The following is a 20735-nucleotide window of genomic DNA, read 5'->3' on the forward strand; positions in this document are numbered from 1 at the left end:
GTTGTCTGAAAGCAGTAGCTGCTACATGCAGAAGCTTGGAACAGAGTGAGGGTATAATAATGGGATATCCTGTACGGGTGTTCGTACCTCATGATGTGGCAATTCTTTTGACAAGAAGCAGGACTCAGTACATGTCACATAGTCGATTGACTAAATATGAGAAAATCATTCTGGGAGCATCAAATGTGACTCTTGAGAGATGTGTGAATGTGAATCCAGCAACGTTGTTACCAGATGCTGATAATGTGAATGTTGGAGATGATGTTGATCATGATTGTTTGGATGTGCTTGACTACTGCACAAAACCAAGACCAGACATAAGAGATTTGCCATTACCTGAGAGTGACCATGTGCTGTTTGTGGATGGATCATGTCTAAGGACTGATGATGGTGTGCTGAGTGCAGCATATGCAGTGTGCAAGGTTTCAGAAGTTATGGAAGCTTCGCCTTTGAAAGGAGTAAGATCTGCTCAAGTGGCTGAATTGGTGGCATTGACGAAAGCTTGCAAGATTGGGAAGAATCTGAGAGTGACTGTGATGACTGATAGTCAGTATGGATTTGGAGTTGTTCATGACTTTGGCCAGCTTTGGCTACAGAGAGGTTTCTTGACGTCGAGTGGGACTCCAATAAAGAATGCTGATGTGATTGGAAAGTTGCTTGAGGCGATACAGCTGCCTAAAGAGCTAGCAGTTGTAAAGTGTGCTGCTCATGGACAAGGAGATGATTTTGTTACTCTTGGTAATCGTTTTGCCAATGACATAGCACAGTATTGTGCAAAGAACAATCATTCGATTAATAGGGCACGAGAAAGGGAGATGTCTTTTTGTTCTGTGATGTTTACTAATGTCCTAGAAACGTGGGATGAAGTGAAACAGTTGCAGGATGAGGCAGGAGATGAGGAAATGAGAGATTGGATTAAGGCAGGTTGTGCCCCAAGAGAGACAGATCATGTTTGGATCTATAGAGATGGTAGACCAGTCATGCCCAATTCCATGTTGTCGACAATGGCAAGAATGTATCATGGCCAGGGACATCTGGGGAGGGATGCAATGATTAGGTGCCGCTCGTGTGCTGAGACTCTGTGCTGATCGGAGGAGGACTGTCCCCTTGCCGGAATACCTAATCCAGCGGGAAGGCTGGGACTGCGCTGGACGCTGTGGGGGCTTGACTGCCGGGACTGCGAGGACCAGGGTTCCTTGTGCGGACTTCATTGAGCACACCTGGTTGCTCTTCTCGGCCCCGCCTCCCTCCACAACAAAACGACTCGCGGCCCCCGCTTCGCGGGAGCCGCTCGTGTGCTGAGACTCTGTGCTGATCGGAGGAGGACTGTCCCCTTGCCGGAATACCTAATCCAGCGGGAAGGCTGGGACTGCGCTGGACGCTGTGGGGGCTTGACTGCCGGGACTGCGAGGACCAGGGTTCCTTGTGCGGACTTCATTGAGCACACCTGGTTGCTCTTCTCGGCCCCGCCTCCCTCCACAACAAAACGACTCGCGGCCCCCGCTTCGCGGGAGCCGCTCGTGTGCTGAGACTCTGTGCTGATCGGAGGAGGACTGTCCCCTTGCCGGAATACCTAATCCAGCGGGAAGGCTGGGACTGCGCTGGACGCTGTGGGGGCTTGACTGCCGGGACTGCGAGGACCAGGGTTCCTTGTGCGGACTTCATTGAGCACACCTGGTTGCTCTTCTCGGCCCCGCCTCCCTCCACAACAAAACGACTCGCGGCCCCCGCTTCGCGGGAGCCGCTCGTGTGCTGAGACTCTGTGCTGATCGGAGGAGGACTGTCCCCTTGCCGGAATACCTAATCCAGCGAAAAGGCTGGGACTGCGCTGGACGCTGTGGGGGCTTGACTGCCGGGACTGCGAGGACCAGGGTTCCTTGTGCGGACTTCATTGAGCACACCTGGTTGCTCTTCTCGGCCCCGCCTCCCTCCACAACAAAACGACTCACGGCCCCCGCTTTGCGGTAGCCGCTCGTGTGCTGAGACTCTGTGCTGATCGGAGGAGGACTGTCCCCTTGCCGGAATACCTAATCCAGCGGGAAGGCTGGGACTGCGCTGGACGCTGTGGGGGCTTGACTGCCGGGACTGCGAGGACCAGGGTTCCTTGTGCGGACTTCATTGAGCACACCTGGTTGCTCTTCTCGGCCCCGCCTCCTCACGGTAACGTCTATTGCTATATGAACATCCGCCCACACGCGCTAGCGGGACGCGTGCGGGGCGCACCCCGGGGCGAAGCCCGGGCAAAGGGCGGGCCCTCTTAGGCCCTCAGAGGCCGCAAGAGGCCGGGCAGGGCCTATTCCCCAACGCCCCCATTGTGTTGTACTGATCTGTGCTTGTGCGCTGTTGCTATGGCTCAGAGTGTGGCCAATGTTATCGTAGAAAAGTCGGGGGGGTCCTTAACTGGTACAATTGACAGTTATTTTATAAGGGTCCCCACTGAACTAGACAGGGAGTTAATCTTGGAAGAGCGAAGGTTGGAGCGGCGTCGCTCGGTCGAAAGTCTGAGAAATCGGTCTCTTACAGATCTGATGTCTCAGACTCTCCTCCCGAGTGGCGACAGCCATAATGATATCGATGACCTTACACCTTCTGCGAGCGTCCCTTTTTTGTTACGAGACTCTACATGTACTCCTACCCCTCTAACTGACCAGATTGGCAGCCACCACAAGCCTCCTAGCCCTAGTGTATTAACTGCTAATCTAACTAGTCCTATTACCAACAGGAGTAAATCCGTCCGTCACAAGGTGATTAAAACAATCCCGCCTAAGGCTCATGGCCCTCCTCCAGGTAAAAGAAGGCGAAAAGGGGGCGAATACCAAAAATGTAAGACTAGTCATAAAGATTTTGGTAGGCATTCCAAATTGGACATTAGACCACATCAGGCCCCTACTGCTGTTTCAGCTAATTTTCCCAAATCCACTCTTCTAGACAAGGAAGTAAGTACTACTGTACCTGCCGCCCCTTCTGTTGATTTGGGATTGAAAATAGCCCCCCCCCTCTCCTCTATTAGACAGTATAGAACATCTATTTAGGTCCCTTGTTTCTCCAATCATAGAGGAGCTTAAGAGGGTGGAGAAACGTCTCGAAACCATTGAGTGTGCTATTAGGAGCAAGGACGCTGCAATAAGGGATGTTGCGAATATGGTGATGCCCTCTTCACACCTGGGTGTACAATCGAATAGTCAAACCCCCAAAGTTGCATCAGTACCTTTTAATCTAGGAGAACCCCTTCAACAGAGGCCACCTCCTCCTAAGGTGGCAAACAAACCAGCAGTTACATCTGCTAATGAATCGAAGAGAGGAACGGATAACGTATTTGCAAATAAACAGCAGGAGGGGGTGGGGAGCTCCAGATATAAAAGGATGCCATTGAACAAAGGTCCAATGGTTGAACTCCCCCCTGAAGCCGTGCCTTATGTGGTCGTTTTGACTGGGATCCCCTCATTGACAGATAATAAAAGGGAAGGGTTCGTCCAACTAAAAAATAAAATCATGCACTGGCTTAATATTTTTAGACCTATTAAAAGTAATATTAATGGAGAAATAGTGCATGTCAGACGACTCTCATGGCTGGGTGGTAGAAGCAAAGATCTTGAGGGTGATGTAGTTGTAGTGAACTTTAGAGACCCTCGAGTGGTGGACCATATTCTAAATTGGCCCTCGGGCAATGGAATGAATTCCATCATACCCCGTGCACTAACGTACTTCTATCCAAGATCACTGGTCTTCCCTACATCCTATGCAAGAGGCCAAGGACCTATTTATCAGAACTACTTAGCTTCTCTTGATATGGGATGCCCTGCACAGATTCAACATCCAGTATCTGTTGCCGATCCCCTTGGGTGGAATATTGTTCCCCCTAGGCACAATTTAAACATCATAAGGGGAATGGAGCATCTAAGACCATTTACACCGCTGGAGACTGTAAATAGGTTCGATGTGTTAACAGACATGGAAGGGTGCGACTGAAGATTACAGCAGTCGAGGGGTTTGAGGACTCTCCAGGATGGGGGCGTGATCAGTGTGAAGCCACTATGCATTGATCCTCCCAGCAAACAAGTAGCTGGTCTTGTTCCCCCTTTTGAACGAGACACCTCCATTGTTCATGATAATGTTGACGTCAAGAGAGATCATGGTGAACCGCTGGTGATGTCTGTTGAGGGTCCAGCTTCCTTGGAAGCAGAAGTCAACCACGCCAATTCTAATGGTCCTATGCGGGATGCTTGTACTGAACCCTTAGCTTTGAGGGGTGTTATTGAGACACAACCAATTCTTACAGCCCCCCCACCCGTCCATCTTAATTATGAAGAGACTGTTCCAAATATCGATAACCAGTTCAAAGTTCTTAGCTGGAACATTGCGGGTCTTGCTACTAACATTGGCAATCCAGAATGGTGCTCCTTTATTGACCCCTTTGGAATTTGTCTCTTTCAGGAAACCTGGTCAACTGAACCCATCCATCGATTAGGTTATACTACTTATATGCTTCCTGCTGTAAAGGGACATCGCGGGAGGCCTTCGGGGGGCTTGTGTGTTTGGGTAGGCACTCATCTTGGTTTTAATATCAAGAGGGTTGATATAATAAGCTCCGATATACTGTGCATTCTTTTGTTACATAAAAAGATTCCTAAGATTGCACTTATTAATATCTATTCGCGAAGTACTCAAGGAGGTGGTCGTTCTACCACTATAGATTCCCTGTCACAACTTCTGGAATCATTCCATGACGAGGTAGCGTTGATGATTGGTGGGGATTTTAATTGTCACTTTGAGCCTTTGTCCGGAGTGACTTCACTGACAAACGTAGAAGATGAGGCTAGACTTATACCTCCCATTAATATGTATCCAGTTAAAAACTGGACTCCGAAGGCCCTTCAGCTAACTTCCCTTACTTATGCTTTCTCTATGAGAGCATGTAACGGTCGATTTGGCGGTGATACCCCAGGACAACCAACTTATAGGGGAATGGGACATGAATCTGTGATCGACTACGTTTTGGTGAGCCTAGATTTATGGCCCAATATCCTGGACTTTAAAGTAATTAGACGCACAGAGAGTGACCATGACCCCCTGACAGTTGCTTTAAACTTTTATTTACTGAACTCAGGGCTAGATACAGCTATTCCTCCAGCGGGTAATTTAAGAATTATACAAGGGGGGAAGAGGATTCGCTGGCAAACTATAAAACAGTCCGAAACAGCAATAGCCAGCTTGTACTCTGATATTCTCCCCCTACTTGACAGGGTGTTTAAGGGAGAGACTAATAGCAGTGCAGATGATGAAATCTTAGATATGGACAAAATTCATAAAGATCTAGTAGCTATATTGGGCGGTTCCTTTTATACCTCAGGTCCGCCCAATATAAAGATGTCAGGCAAGTCTAATTCTTGGTTTACCAAGAAATGTAGGTTAGCCAAACAGGAACTACTTCAGGCCATTAGAGGAGGTAACCCCCTACTTATCAGGGAAGCCAGGCGAGCTTATAAAAAGCTAATTTCTGCAGCTAAGTCTGAGTGGGAAGAGCAAAGATGGGTCGCAATGAGGCAAGCCCTCGTGGCAAAAGACCCAAGAACATTCTGGAATCTTGTCCACTCTGGAAGCCCTGAGGGCAATACCATGATTGACCCAAATGTCTCCGAGGATGCTTGGGCTTCCCATTTCGAAAAACTATATTCGATTAACACTAGTAGGTGCATCGATCCCCCAGCCATCATAATGTTAAAGGATCCTTCCTGGCTGGCACCCCCCTGGACCCTACCAGAAGTGGACTTGGCTTTGGACCTGCTTCAAGCTAATAAAGCTCCGGGTTTGGATCGTATTCCAGGGGACCTTTACAAAGACGAACCAAAGGTTTGGGCCCCTTATTTCCAAATTCTCTTCAATTCCATCCTACAAGGCTCACCGATCCCATCTACCTGGACGGGTGCGGAAATTATCCCTATTTATAAAAAGGGATCCCCCCTTGATCCAGGTAATTATAGGCCTATAAGCCTAATAGATGTGAGCCAAAAAATTTACTCTAGGCTTCTTCTCCAACGCCTACAGAGTTGGATAGAAGAGAATAATATACTAACCCCACTTCAAGCTGGATTCAGGGCCAAAACGTCCACTATGAACCAACTATTTAGGCTCCAGTTGCTCCATTGGAAACATGTTATACTGGACGGGGGTAGCCTATATATGACCTTTGTGGATTTGAAATCCGCCTTTGATATGGTGGATCGTAACCAGCTATGGCACCTACTGCTGGATATGGGAGTCCCGCCTTATTTATGTCATCAATTGAAGATTCTCCATGACGGTACCTATGCTAGAGTCCGCTACGGAAAAGTTGGAAATCTGACTGGCCCTTTCCCTGTTGCTAAGGGAGTTCGACAGGGCTGTGTACTTGCCCCAACCTTGTTTTCCCTCTTCCTCAATGGCCTTATTGCCGATCTTTTAGATGCCATTGACATTGATGCACCGAAATTGGCCTCCAGAAAATTCCCTGCCCTCATGTTTGCTGACGACACCCTGCTGCTGTCCAAATCCCCAATGGGCATGCAGAGGGTGTTGGACCAGTTCACAAGCTTTTGCAAACAAAGGAATTTGGTGGTCAATATTGGCAAAACAAAGTCTATGGCTTTCAATGTAAAATCCTCTAATTACCCACATCCTAAAATGGAAGGAGTCGCTTTGGATCGGGTTTCTATCTTTGAGTATTTAGGCTTGACCCTAAATGACAAGATGGGTTGGTCCCCACAAATTTCTAAAGCCAACTTAAAACTCAATCAGGCGGTGGGGGGCATCCTTAAAGTTCATAAGAACTGTTGCTCAAAAATTATAAGTGCCCCTCTAGAAATTTACTGTGTCCAATCTAGATCCTCTACACTGTACGGGGCTGAGCTATGGGGTTTTAGTAGCACAAATGATCTGACTATCACTGAAAATAATTTCCTGCGGAAACTATTATCACTTCCAATCAATACTCCGCTCATGCCATTGAGGTTGGATCTTAATATCCGTCCTATTTCTGAGGTCATTGCCATACGTCCGGTGATGTATTGGAAAAGGCTTTGGAGCACACCAGAGTTGGCATGTTACAGAGACGAATTGAAGGTAATCTTGGGTTTACTTGGGGCTGATAAGATTCCCTGGCTCCAGTATGTTAGGCAGTCACTATCCAACATTGGCCTTGCCCATCTCTGGACTAATCCAGAGAATTGTTTAGGCATCTCCAAAAAAAGTCTTGCCCTTACACTCAAAGACTACTTTCTCACTAAAGCTTACCGTCTAGTTAGGCCTTCTAGCCTGACTGATCAGTTCTTGGACGTTAAGTGTAATTACGCCTTTGTACCTGACCTCGACGTTATCCAGCCCACTTTAGCAAAGAAGCTGTTTCTACAGTTCAGATATGGGACCCTTCCTTTATATTCATTTACTGATAAATGGGTGGGTGTCCTTGAGCACAATTGTCCGGGGTGCTCATCTGAACAGGAAACTATGATTCATGTTATGCTTTTTTGCCCAGCATACGCCAGAATTCGGAAGAAATGGATTATTCAGCTTTGCTTGAATCTGGGTATTAGGAGCTACCTTGATTTTTTCAGGGTCCTGCGAAGTGATTTAAATCCACTTGTCGTGGTAACAGTTTCCAGGTTTCTACTTGCAATGTGGCTAATCCGTAGGAAACTGATATGTAACAATACAGATTGATCGATTGCTATAAATTAAATGGGGGGTTTTATTTGTTGATAAAATAGTAAGTCACCTTTATTTCTATTATGGATATTGTACTGATTGAATACATTACTATGAATTGTTTTATTTATGTACTTTTATGATTTTAAACAATCAAAATAAAGGTTTTTTGAATTGAATTGAATTGATTAGGTCATTCAAGCAAACCTGGTACAATGCAAAGTTCAGGTTAATTGCAGAGAGCATCTGTCAGAGATGTTTGATTTGTCAGCAGTTCAATACTGGAAAAAAGACAGTGGTGAGTCTAGGAACAATAGGCAGAGAAGGAGGTCCTTTTACCAGAATGCAAATAGATTTCATTGAAATGCCCCAAGTGAACAAATTGAGGTATGTTCTAGTGGTAGTCTGTTTGTTCTCAAGATGGGTGGAGGCCTATCCGACTAGGAGAAATGATGGAATAACAGTTGCAAAGTTACTGTTAAGAGAATTGATTCCTAGGTACGGGTTCCCAGTGACAATTGAGTCTGATAGAGGTGGACACTTCTACAATGAACTCATGGGTTTAATTTGTGAAGCATTGAGCATACAGCAGAAGCTACATTGTGCATACAGACCAGAGGCTTCTGGCGTCGTTGAACAGATGAACGGCACAATAAAAAACCGAATTGGTAAGATGTGTTTAGCCACTAGAATGAAATGGCCTGATGTCCTGCCGCTAGTGCTGATGACTATTAGGTCTACTCCAGATAGAACCACAGGTTTGAGTCCGCATGAAATCTTAATGGGACGTGCGATGAGACATGCATTTGTGCCTGTCAACAAGTTGATGACAATAACTGATGACATGATTTTGGATTACTGTAAAGGCCTGGCTGACGCAGCTCATTCTGTGTTTCACCAGGTTGGAGAAGACGCTACCACACTTGAGAAGAAGCAAGCTCATGATCTGAGTCCAGGAGACTGGGTGAGGATTAAAGTACACAGAAGAAGAAATTGCTTGGTTCCAAGGTGGGGAAGGCCAAGACAAGTCATTCTGACTACGACGACTGCAGTAAAGTGTGCCGGTGTGAAAAACTGGGTGCATGCGAGTCATACTCTGAGAGTTCCAAATCCAAAGGATGGGACTGGTAAAGAGTATTTTGAAGAGTCAGATTCCAGTGATGATGAAGAAACTGAGCCAGTGAGAAGGAGAAAGAATCCTGAAAGGGCTGAAGGAGAAAGAGAGTCAGGTGATTCTTTCTTTCCAAGAGAGGCTTCAAGAGAAACATTGAGAGTTTCAGAGGAGAGATCAGATTCTGTAAGAGTGCCTGAAGTTCCAACAAGCAGTGGAGAAGAAAGAAGAGAAAAGAGCAATTCCACAGAGACTACACCTGAATCGGATGAGGAGGTTGAAAGTCCACTTGAGATTACACCTGAAGAAGCAGGGTCAGAAGAAGATAGAGAGGGACAGATTGCGGAAGACCCCCGAGGAGGTGTAGGGAACATTCCTGATAAGTTAGGTGAAGGGACAAGTAGACAGCAAGAAGATTGCGTGTTGGAGACCCGAGGAGGGACAGAAATAGGGAAGTCTCAATCAGTGGTGGAAAAGACTGTGGAGCGAAAGAAAATTGTTGGAGAACAAGAGGCAAATGAGACAGAATCAGATGAGAGTGAAAATGAGAAATCAGAGGGTCGAGTTCTGAGAAAGAGAAATTGGATCGGAGAAAGAAATAATAAAGAAGTGAGACCAAAGAGGGTTGTAAGAGGAGATCTTTGGCCTAACAGGATAAAGAGACTGAGGTACAGACTGACACGAGCAAATTCATCGAAGGCTGAACAGGTGAACGAGGTGTCGAGTCAGAATCAAGCAAAAAGTGAAAAACAAAAGGTCACAAAAGAACCGGAAGAGATTAAGAGAATCAGAAAACCTAACCAGAAGTATAGGTCACCGGAATGGACGTACGTGGCACTGTCTGAAGGTGAAGAGGCAGAGAGTCAAGGAAATCCAGAGGGGACCGTACGAGAAGTGGTTGAGGAGAAAACTGTTGGAATCCTGAAAGTTATTCTGACTGACATTGGAGAAGAGTCAGATGCACAGGATGTTGTTGAAGATTTGATACAGTTCGATGTTGCTGAAGAAGAAGTGAAAAGTGATGAAAATCCAAATTGAGTGAACTAAAGCAGTCACTTGGAGAAAAGTGAAAAAAAAAGAAAATCTGAAATTAGCTGTTTGAAATAATCTTGTGTTTTAGTGTTTCAGTAGTGGAGTAAAAGAGGCTAAGTCAAAAGACACTGCCAAAGTAGTAAGATGGCTAACACAGAGAATAATCAAAGTAGATGTGCCTTCTTGAAAAGATGGTGTAGAATGTGCTGCTGCTGTACTGGATTATTAATGCTATTATGGGGTGTACTAGCTTTACTAGTTACTTTTAGAGTTACAATAGACACTTTTGGAATACATACTGAAAATGAGACTAATGTAGAGAAGAGTTCACAGAAAATAGTTCCAACTAGAATTAGTAACATTTACATACATAAAGATAGGTCAATTAATGATTTTTCTAGCAATGTTTTTTCAAAGTTGTTGTACGAATACGTAAAGACAATGGAAGTTAGGGATTGCTACGTTTGTATGCAATTACCTGCATCCGTTTCAGAAGGTGTTACTTATCACCATTTACCAGCTACGTATGGGATTTCATGTAGTGTGTTAAGTAGTGTTTTTTATTTGTTAGGGAAAATAGATTATGAGATGTCTAACAAAGATAATATTTTTGGGCAATTGCCTATGAATAAAAAGCTGAATCCAGCTAAAGAAGCTAATATTTTTGGTGAGATTTTTATTGAGAAAGAAGAATTAACATTAGATTACATTTTTAGAAACAATTTAACTTGCAGTTTGAAAGAAGAGGATAAGGCTTTCCTAGACATGGTAGAGGAAAGGAGAGTGAACATGCATGAAAAGGCAGGGAAATATAAAGTGAGTGAGACAATTTGGGATATTGAGATGGGAAAGGAATTGAAGAATGGAGCTAGTCCGACTTTAGCTTTGGATGAACCACAGAAGGGTAAACTATGCATTACAAGAAAGAAATCCCAATATGATAGTTATTTTGTTGGGACTAGTGAGTGTCATGATACATACTTCATTGCAACAGGATGGGGTTTTAAAGGTGGAGAAGATCCAGTTTTCCCAGGAGTGTATTATGTTTGTGGGAACAAGGCTTATTACAAGTTGCCTGACCATTGGTATGGCACGGAGTTATGTGGGCCTAATCTTTCCAAAGATTTTTCATATAGATAGGATAGAAGATGTAGAACACATTAATTTACTAACACGTTTTAAGAGAGAAACTTGGTCAGAAATAGTAGGTGATATTTTTGGAGCTTTAATTCCAGCAGTGGGATTTTCTTTAAATGCATATGGAATTCGGAAACTGTCAACAGTGGTGGATCGCTTATCGACAAATACCGCTGGAGGGTTTCTTTTAGTAAATACGGAGATGATTGCTGTACGTGCCATGTCTATGCAAAATAGACTTGCCCTTGATATTCTATTAGCCAAGGAGGGTGGAGTTTGTGGAATGCTGAAAGTTCAACATTGTTGCACTTACATTCCTGATGAAAGCAAAGACCTAAAGGTCTATATCAAAATTATTACTGATTTGCATGAGGAATTAGTACCACTGGAAGCTGAAAGTATCTGGACTAAAATAGCTAATAAGATAATTGCTGTTAAGAGTTTTATTGCTAAGATAGGTAGTACCATTATTGGTAAAATATTATTTCCATTGACATGCGTAATTGTTGCTTTATTGATGCTAAGATTGGGGTGTTTGTGTTGTAAAAACAGGGGAGGGAAAAAGAGAATAATTAGAGGAAATACTGGAAAGGAACAAAAAAGGTCAAGGAGAGACCCACAAGAAATAGAATTAGAAGAATTGAGGGAGAGTATTTACTTGGAGTCGAAGAGGGATGATGAGAGGGAGTCTGGTGTTTAATGTTGTGTTATAAAAGACATTTTCAATTTCTCCTAAAATTGGGACTACATTTTTTTTTGGGGGGTTGATTTTTGTGGTGATAAGATATCACCAAAGGGGGGATTGCTGGAGCAGAGTTTTCTGTTGAAAATGTATCGAGTTTTAAGCTCCAGTTTTGTCTATATGTTATGATTAAAATTACTAATTTGTAATCACTAAATAATAGTTTGTTTTGTTAAAAGTCTATATTAATCAACATTACTAATGAGAGAAACTACACGTGGGATGCGTATATGTTGCTTAATAATAATGTGCAACTTACTTAAATGAGTATCGTAAAAGTGCTATTTGTTTTGAGTTTATGCTTTTTAAAATAACGTGTGCTAATGCTTCTTTGCGTTGCAGACGGCTAGGTAATTACATACACATAAGGGTATTAGTGGGAATTAACACTGTTTAATCATTATGATGTGGTAACGTTGTTTTGTGTTTCTTTTAATTAAGATGGTCCGTTTTGGCCTAAACAAAGATGGCTGCTATTTACAGCCTGCACTCGAGTGATTGAATTTTGACGAGAGGCCTTGCTGAACATGGTTGAAAGTCACCTGACCACAGCCTCTGCCTGAATTAAAAGTTTCCGTGAGGACAGCAGCTCTGGGCATGAGTCCAATTGTCCTTGGAGAAGGATTAAGCCACAATGAACAATGATAGATCTGCGGTGGCTCTGCTATGGTACCGAGGAAGAGCAATCATAAAAGTATCACTTGCAAACTCGAGTTTCCTTCTTCCGTGTTTTTATTTTTGTGATTTTTCCTGAGCGGAGGTTTTCTAAATGTTGCAACATCCTTTCCTGCTCGCTCTGCTCAGCGGCTCAACGGATATTCAAAGTTTGTTTGTAACTTTTATTTCGTCATTTTTGCTATAAATATGCTAGACTAGAGAGGGTCCGTGTTCATTGCGTTCATTGCATTCATCGTGTTCTTTGCGGTCATTGCGTTTTGGACTTCCTCCTGAACCTATACTGAGGACGGCCACTCGAGAGACTTTACTGAGAGACCTGTCCTGACCCATTTAGCTAGAATAGGTAACTATGAGAATGATGATTTTGCTATTGATTGACTTTCATTTGAACTAATTTAGATAAACAAATCATTTGTTTGAATTCCAGTGTCGGGTGGTTATTTCTTTGTCATTTATTGAGTTACAGATGTATTTCCTATGTTTAAATTCATGACTCAGGACAATGTCTTTATGGTCGTATTGACCTCGTTTTAGATGCAGATTGGTTTAGGTTTCTCTCCTGTATTCAGTGTGGATAGAGTAATAGTGTGAATTTCAGTGTGATGGGCCCTAGCGTATGATGAGTGTATGTGCGTATGACTGTAGGTTTACTTTGTCCGTGGAAGTAGGGAGAATTTATATGCGCCGATCTGCAGCATTGGCACACAGGAGAGACAGCTGCACCAGCCTCTACAACACACACGCGGAGCGCGGGGGCCGCAGCTGTCGTTGCACGGACGCGAGCTCTCGAGCCGGGGTAGGCAAACAGGCGGAGCGACAGACGGCCGCCATACCGGCCAGCCGGTTGCTTGAACATGCGCACGGCGCTCCAGGAACTACTCTACGTTTTTATAAAAAAAAGAAATACAGTTTACTCTTTTTGAAGAACTACGCTGACTCAGCCATTTTTTTTGCGTTTGAGGTGTCTAAAGGTAATATACACATACAACTTTAAATGTAACCTAATGAATGCAGACAGGACAAGTCGTAAACAGCAATTACCTCTGTTTTCCGACTTGTGCCGTCAAAAGTTCTTTCATGAGCCTACTGGACTACTCTGTGTGACTTCTATGTTCTAGGAGGAAGTAACCCTGTATTCTCCAGTGTTGAAATTTAAGGGTTACAGGCAGGGCTTTAAGTGGGATGAAAGATTGGGCGTGGGGGGGGGGTCTCAAAGGGGCGTTGTCAATGTAAGTAAGGCCGTGGCTTAAAACACGTAAGCTAAACAGCTGTGCTTAGAATAGTGTGCCGCCCAACTTGCATTTTGATGATTTATTGCTAATCTCGTCACAGGTGCTGGAAGGTTTGTGGAAGCCACTGTGTGTGTGGCTCTGTGTATGTGGCTCTGTGTGTGTGGCTCTGTGTGTGTGGCTCTATGCGCGGTGGCTCTGTCTGTGTGTGGGTAACTGTGTGTGTAGGTGGCTCTGTGGGTGGCTCTTTTTGTGTGTGGGTTGCTTTATGTGAGTGGCTCTGTGTGTGTGTGGCTCTGTGTGTGAGTGCAAATGCAAAAGGTCTCGCATTTGAGAGTGATTAAGCTATTGACATTGTAAATAACAATGCCGTTTCTTTAAATGTTTTAAAAACAAAAACAAAAATAATGCCATGAGCAATGCCAATAGCTCTAACTTTACCAATGCCGAGACCATTGCATTGTAAATGCTTGTTACTCTCATCCTCAGTATGAACAAGCATTGGCATATCGAACAAGGTGTTTGCTGGTGTCAACAAAGTACACAATGTGTCCATGAGTGTATGTACACGTAAACAAAGTTCCCATCACCCACGACAAGTGGCTTGCTTCATCATTTGGGAACCGGGGAACTTGACCAAGGAACCATCTTCTACCAGATTGATGTAGATATTGGTTCGATGGATGTCCCAAATGTGTAACTGGATCAAAGGGGCCACAAGCGTAATGATAGTGGGTGATGTATGCAGTGCAAGTGATAAAGAAAAAGTGATTTAAAATTGGTTGTCAAGATACAATTATGTGTTTATTCTAGTGCTACCTTGATACCAAGTTAAAACTAAACAGTGCTATACAGTTCAAACAAATAACTGTGTTCTTAAAGACTGGTCTACATGTTTCAGCTCTTGGATATACTCTATCCCAGCTTTCGTCAGGACCAGAAAGCTACTGCATATTAACGGTGTAGTGAATACAAAAAAACTCAAAGACATACAACCTGGACCATGATCTTGGTACAGGTAAATACCTGTAAAAGCAACAACAGTGGTCAATGCAAACAGAGTGGTGACATGTTACAAAAACCGCATCCACAATGAAATGTCGATTTAAGTTCAGAATTACCAAATAGTGTAATAAATAATTCTACGTCCATCACCGCAAGTGAAACGTTAGAATTGTAACTCACCCGAATTACACTGGGTATGTGCCTCACCCCACCCGGCAACTGCTCAGGTATAGGAGGCACCGCTCTAAGGAAAAAGTACTAGCGTAAAACATTACATAACAAATGCTAGTGAAACATTTAAAACATTAGTACATTGCGCGCAACCCTTAAAAACAGGCAAGGCAGGAGATTCACGGTCGACTGAGCGTCGAAAGACGGTTGTCAGCAATCATGTCTCTGTTATAAACAGACGAAGTGCCCATGCAGTTGGTTAAAGAACTATCATTTCTCTACTCCAAAGTCTACTGCTATACTGCGTTATTTAAAAGCCAGTGACTGATGTGTGTGGTACCGGAGAGTGAACAGTGAAAAATCCACAATACGGCATGTCCTTAGTTAAAGGTTTCCTGTTCGGTATTCTAAGGAAGACCCCAGAACTAAGCCAAGAAATTGACCAGGGACTCAAGGCACCGTTATCATATTAACAAATGTTGATTAATAAGTCAGGATGGATCAGTACACAGGAATCAGAATTTCTGATTACTAAGTTTCCGGTCATGCCGTATTTTTATGTTTTGCCAAAAATACATAAACTGACAAGACCTCCTCCTGGCCGCCCTATCATATCAGGGATCGGGTCTCTTCTAGAACCATTGTCCACGTTTGTTGACTTTTTCCTACGGCCGATGGTCAGAGAAATGCCTACTTTTCTCCAAGACACGAAAGATGTCTTGCGCCTCTTACCAGAGATTGCATTTAACACCGAGACTGACCTTCTGGTCAGCTTTGATGTGGAATCCCTTTATACCTGCATTCCACAAGAAGAGACACTCGAAGCAATCAGGATCCTTCTAGACAATAGAGATCGTGACACCACCACACCCACACACTTCATTATGGAATGCGCCAGACTGGCGATGATGGAAAACTTTTTTCAATTTGAAGAAACGGTGTTCCTTCAAATCTCCGGAACATCTATGGGGAGTATTTTCGCTCCCAGTCTGGCTAATCTCTATGTCCATCTTTTTGAACAGAATTGTGTGCTAACCAGCCAGAATCCCTTTCAGGCACAGATTGCATGCTGGAAGAGATACATAGACGATATCCTAGTGGTATGGCATGGGTCAGTAGCCACTTTGCTAGATTTCCACTCTTGGCTTAATGCTCAAAACAATTTTTTGAGATTCACAGTAACCCATGACAAAGCAAGACTCCCCTTTTTGGATATCATGATCTATCCGACATCAGGAGTGCTGGGAAGTGAACTATACAAAAAACCTCAGACAAAAAACTCATTGCTTAGTTTCCAAAGTCATCATCCCAAGTCCCTACGACACAATCTTCCAGTAGGGCAGTTCCTGCGGATCCGTAGGAACTGTTCAGATTTGGGTAATTTCCAGCATCATGCTGAGGCACTCTCAAGGCAACTGCAAGTCAGGAAATACCCTACACATTTAGTCAAACAAGCCTGGAAACGGGCGTCAAACAATAACAGGGACGCTCTCTTAGAGCCCCCGGTAGTTAAGGCACCACTTACAAGAATGACTTTTGTCACCACCTTTAGTACACTATCAAATAGTGTCCAGAAGTCGGTGCGGAAACACTGGCGCATCCTCAATGTGGGAAACACAGAGATACCACTACCTTTGTTCTCTTTCAAGAGAGGTACGAATCTGCGCGACAATTTGGTACACACAAGACCGAGGGCCAAAGACAAAGGGACAACATCTACCTTATGGGACTTACCACCAGTACAAGGCCACTATCCATGTGGCTCTTGCACAGCCTGCCCACAGACACAGTTAACCAAATCTGTTGATTTAGGGTTAGAGAAACCCTGGATCCTACGACGGCACACCAATTGTAACTCTGATCGGGTAATTTACCAAATCACGTGCCCCTGTTCACTTAGATACATAGGGATGACCACACGTAAGATAAAGGTCCGTATCAGTGAACATAAAAGCACCATCAGGTGTAAAAAACAAGCGACCAGATTAACTAGCCATTTTCTGTCCCACAATCACAGACCAGAAGATCTGCGCTGGGTAATCTTAGAACAACCCTTTATTCCACCTCACGTTACAGATATCCACAAGTTCCTCTTCATGAGGGAACAGAAATGGGTGTTCAAAATGCATAGCGACTGTGTAGGTCTGAATGACCAAATACCATGGACCTCGCTTTAAACTGACGGGTCGTTTATAAGAATTTGCTTAAACACCCGGGTTGAGATCATGAGTTACACTTTTAGAATGCCTATTTGTAATTTGACTACGTGATTTATTTGTGGAACACGATAACATCCACCACATCTAAGTTAGATATAATACACGCTAACCACGTAGCCTTTGCACATAGATCAAAAAGCACAATCATCTATGAGCATATGGCACTAAGTTATCATTGTTTCGGGAAGCAATCTCCTTATAAATCATAATAAACTACAATTCCCGATGCGCATTGCGTCTATGCCACAATGCCGCGCCGTCATCAGCGAGGGACAGCTTGGAGCCGCCGACCGCGCATGTCAGTAGTGACGCGCGGCGACTCTTCAAATGGGATTCCCTACTGCTGTAGTACACCTCCCCTTCTCGCTCATACACCGCGAGAGGTACCGACGGAGAGGTAGGTGGACAGATATAAACTGACTAGGTCTGGTGCAGTACCCGTAACTTTATTAATCAACATTTGTTAATATGATAACGGTGCCTTGAGTCCCTGGTCAATTTCTTGGCTTAGTTCTGGGGTCTTCCTTAGAATACCGAACAGGAAACCTTTAACTAAGGACATGCCGTATTGTGGATTTTTCACTGTTCACTCTCCGGTACCACACACATCAGTCACTGGCTTTTAAATAACGCAGTATAGCAGTAGACTTTGGAGTAGAGAAATGATAGTTCTTTAACCAACTGCATGGGCACTTCGTCTGTTTATAACAGAGACATGATTGCTGACAACCGTCTTTCGACGCTCAGTCGACCATGAATCTCCTGCCTTGCCTGTTTTTAAGGGTTGCGCGCAATGTACTAATGTTTTAAATGTTTCACTAGCATTTGTTATGTAATGTTTTACGCTAGTACTTTTTCCTTAGAGCGGTGCCTCCTATACCTGAGCAGTTGCCGGGTGGGGTGAGGCACATACCCAGTGTAATTCGGGTGAGTTACAATTCTAACGTTTCACTTGCGGTGATGGACGTAGAATTATTTATTACACTATTTGGTAATTCTGAACTTAAATCGACATTTCATTGTGGATGCGGTTTTTGTAACATGTCACCACTCTGTTTGCATTGACCACTGTTGTTGCTTTTACAGGTATTTACCTGTACCAAGATCATGGTCCAGGTTGTATGTCTTTGAGTTTTTTTGTATTCACTACACCGTTAATATGCAGTAGCTTTCTGGTCCTGACGAAAGCTGGGATAGAGTATATCCAAGAGCTGAAACATGTAGACCAGTCTTTAAGAACACAGTTATTTGTTTGAACTGTATAGCACTGCTTAGTTTTAACTTGGTATCAAGGTAGCACTAGAATAAACACATAATTGTATCTTGACAACCAATTTTAAATCACTTTTTCTTTATCACTTGCACTGCATACATCACCCACTATCATTACGCTTGTGGCCCCTTTGATCCAGTTACACATTTGGGACATCCATCGAACCAATATCTACATCAATCTGGTAGAAGATGGTTCCTTGGTCAAGTTCCCCGGTTCCCAAATGATGAAGCAAGCCACTTGTCGTGGGTGATGGGAACTTTGTTTACGTGTACATACACTCATGGACACATTGTGTACTTTGTTGACACCAGCAAACACCTTGTTCGATATTTGTAGAGTGGTTACACTATTGTTGCTAAACATTCTTTGGACTCTCAGTTCTTCTATTGTGTATACATGTGCTGGATTAGGGATTGAGAACTGTTTGAGTCGCTAAACTACATCCCTTGGACCCCCACTCTTTTTTAGAGATAATTTACTATACAAGCATTGGCATAGCCAATCGGTCTCGCCTTTGGGACCTTATAAGTGTTTAGCCATGCAACAGTTGATGCTGGTGCACCAAGGATATTGTGCTGCATAACTAAATACTTATAAGGTCCCAAAAGCGAGACCTATTGGCTATGCCAGTGCTTGTCTTAATTCTGTTTCAATATTTCCTCTAAATCTTCCGAAAAGGTTCAGTAAATAAACGTCCACATTCGGAGCCTCTGTGAATTAGTTTATCAGTAAATGTCTTCGCTCCGACCCTTTGAAGCATGGCACCCGCCACTGCCAGTCCTTTAGTTTATGATAGCATTCTAGTTCCTTGTTGCAACTTTTACCATAAAGATATGCGTCACGTCGCAGAAGACACGCGACTGTCACTGTGCGTAATCTTGTTTTAAAGCTTTCCCTAACGAAGTAAACATAAAACATGAAGATACTGTAAAGAGTTTGATCAGTGTAAAGTGATATCTAATTTTCGCTGTGCAGTATGCAAACTAATGACTGGTTAGATTTAGCATTTTTCAGCCAAATAAAGCATAACTAGTAAAGACGAAAATAGTTTACAAAACCGTTAATCAATTTAAAGTAGGTGAGCTGGTTCTGTTGCGATGTGGACGCTCGGTTGCTTACAGAGCGAGTCATAAATCGTTTGGAATGGCATTGTGATTGCGATACTGAGGTGGCCATGTTGGACTGCCCCATACCTCGTAAACTCAAAGCGTGAGCCTTGGAAAGTAGAAATAAAACGAAGAATGTGTCAGTCTCTAAGCTATCCTTGAACGCTCGCTCTCTCTTTCTTTCTCTTTTACCCTCCCCCAAACCCACTAGATAGTTTTCTGGAAGGCGTGTCCTGCATTACTCCGCAGCGCGGTGACGTATATGCGCAGGAAGCTGCGGTGGGAAGGCCGGGACCGCCATGTTGGATTGCCTTCACTCTCTGCGGCCGAATAGACCTGGGTGAAGAGAGAATCTGTTGTGTTGAACCGGCTCGGAGAGATCATGTCCGAGACCTACGGTAAGAGGATCTGCCTGGTCCCTGTGCGAAATCAAATCCAGGACAGGAATGTAGAGCGTTAGCCCCTATTCTCATCTGACAGCGTCACTGTCCATATTGGTTTTGCCCTGTTGTTAACAGTGATGCTATCATGCCCCACCTGCCAAGCTCACCTTATTAGCTGACAGCCTCGCCTACTATATGAGATGTGTTTGACATTTATAAAGCATCTGTTTCGATGCGGCCCATTCCTAAAAGTGTTACCGTTGCCCCGGTACCATGGATTTCCAAATATAATTCAAGTACTTCTACTCTGTGCTTTAGAGGTGCTTTCTGACAACGCTACTGCAGGCCATGTGCATAATGTGTTTCTAAGGGAACAGCGGTTCCAGTTTGCACATCTGGGCTGCACAACTGCTGCGCTGTCTTTGAGACTGGTTTTATAGGTATGCGACTGTTAACGTATCTGGTGAGATAATCATTCTCTTTGACATTTAACCTTTTCTACATTTCCCATTCAGGAAATACAGATTACAGTGTATGAAATAATGATTTGTTGGAGTTGGTTGTTGGTTTCCGTAAAACAGTAAGACAACATTTGGTGTATAAGAAGGTGGTGCAGTCATCACTGTGGTTTTCTAGACACAGTTAGATTAGATTACTAATTATGCTCTCGTAATTTGAATGGCAGGAGACCAGGGAGATGCTGCTGATTGACATGGGGATTCACGTTTATTTTCCAGAACAGTTGTCTTCTAGAGCACTAAAACTTAGTGTAAAGATCAAAGAGGAATAAATAATACGACGAAATGTAGGTTATATGCAACTAAGCATGTTGCAGTAAAGGAAGGCTTTCAGACGATAATATAACAGAAATCTAGGGGTGTCATAATATACTTTATAGTAAAGGAAACAATTAGTAGTACACTGTAGAAGTGACTGAGGTTAATTTGCCTTTCCAGTATCTCTCCT

The 20735-nt window shown here is 43.7% G+C and overlaps 1 protein-coding gene across 1 annotated transcript in view; it reads left to right on the forward strand.

Moving 5' to 3' along the window:
* The window catches only part of RAB4B (RAB4B, member RAS oncogene family), a 233910-nt gene that overhangs the window by 39625 nt on the left and 173550 nt on the right, over nucleotides 1-20735 (forward strand). Inside the window, exon 2 of the mRNA XM_085625782.1 lies at nucleotides 19598-19784. Within this exon, the coding sequence (XP_085481908.1) occupies nucleotides 19769-19784 (16 nt within the window). The 5' untranslated portion in view covers nucleotides 19598-19768. The remainder of the gene's footprint in view (nucleotides 1-19597; nucleotides 19785-20735) is intronic.

The sequence above is a fragment of the Triturus cristatus genome, chromosome 9 (assembly GCF_964204655.1).
Source record: "Triturus cristatus chromosome 9, aTriCri1.1, whole genome shotgun sequence".
In the NCBI taxonomy this organism is placed as follows: domain Eukaryota; kingdom Metazoa; phylum Chordata; class Amphibia; order Caudata; family Salamandridae; genus Triturus; species Triturus cristatus.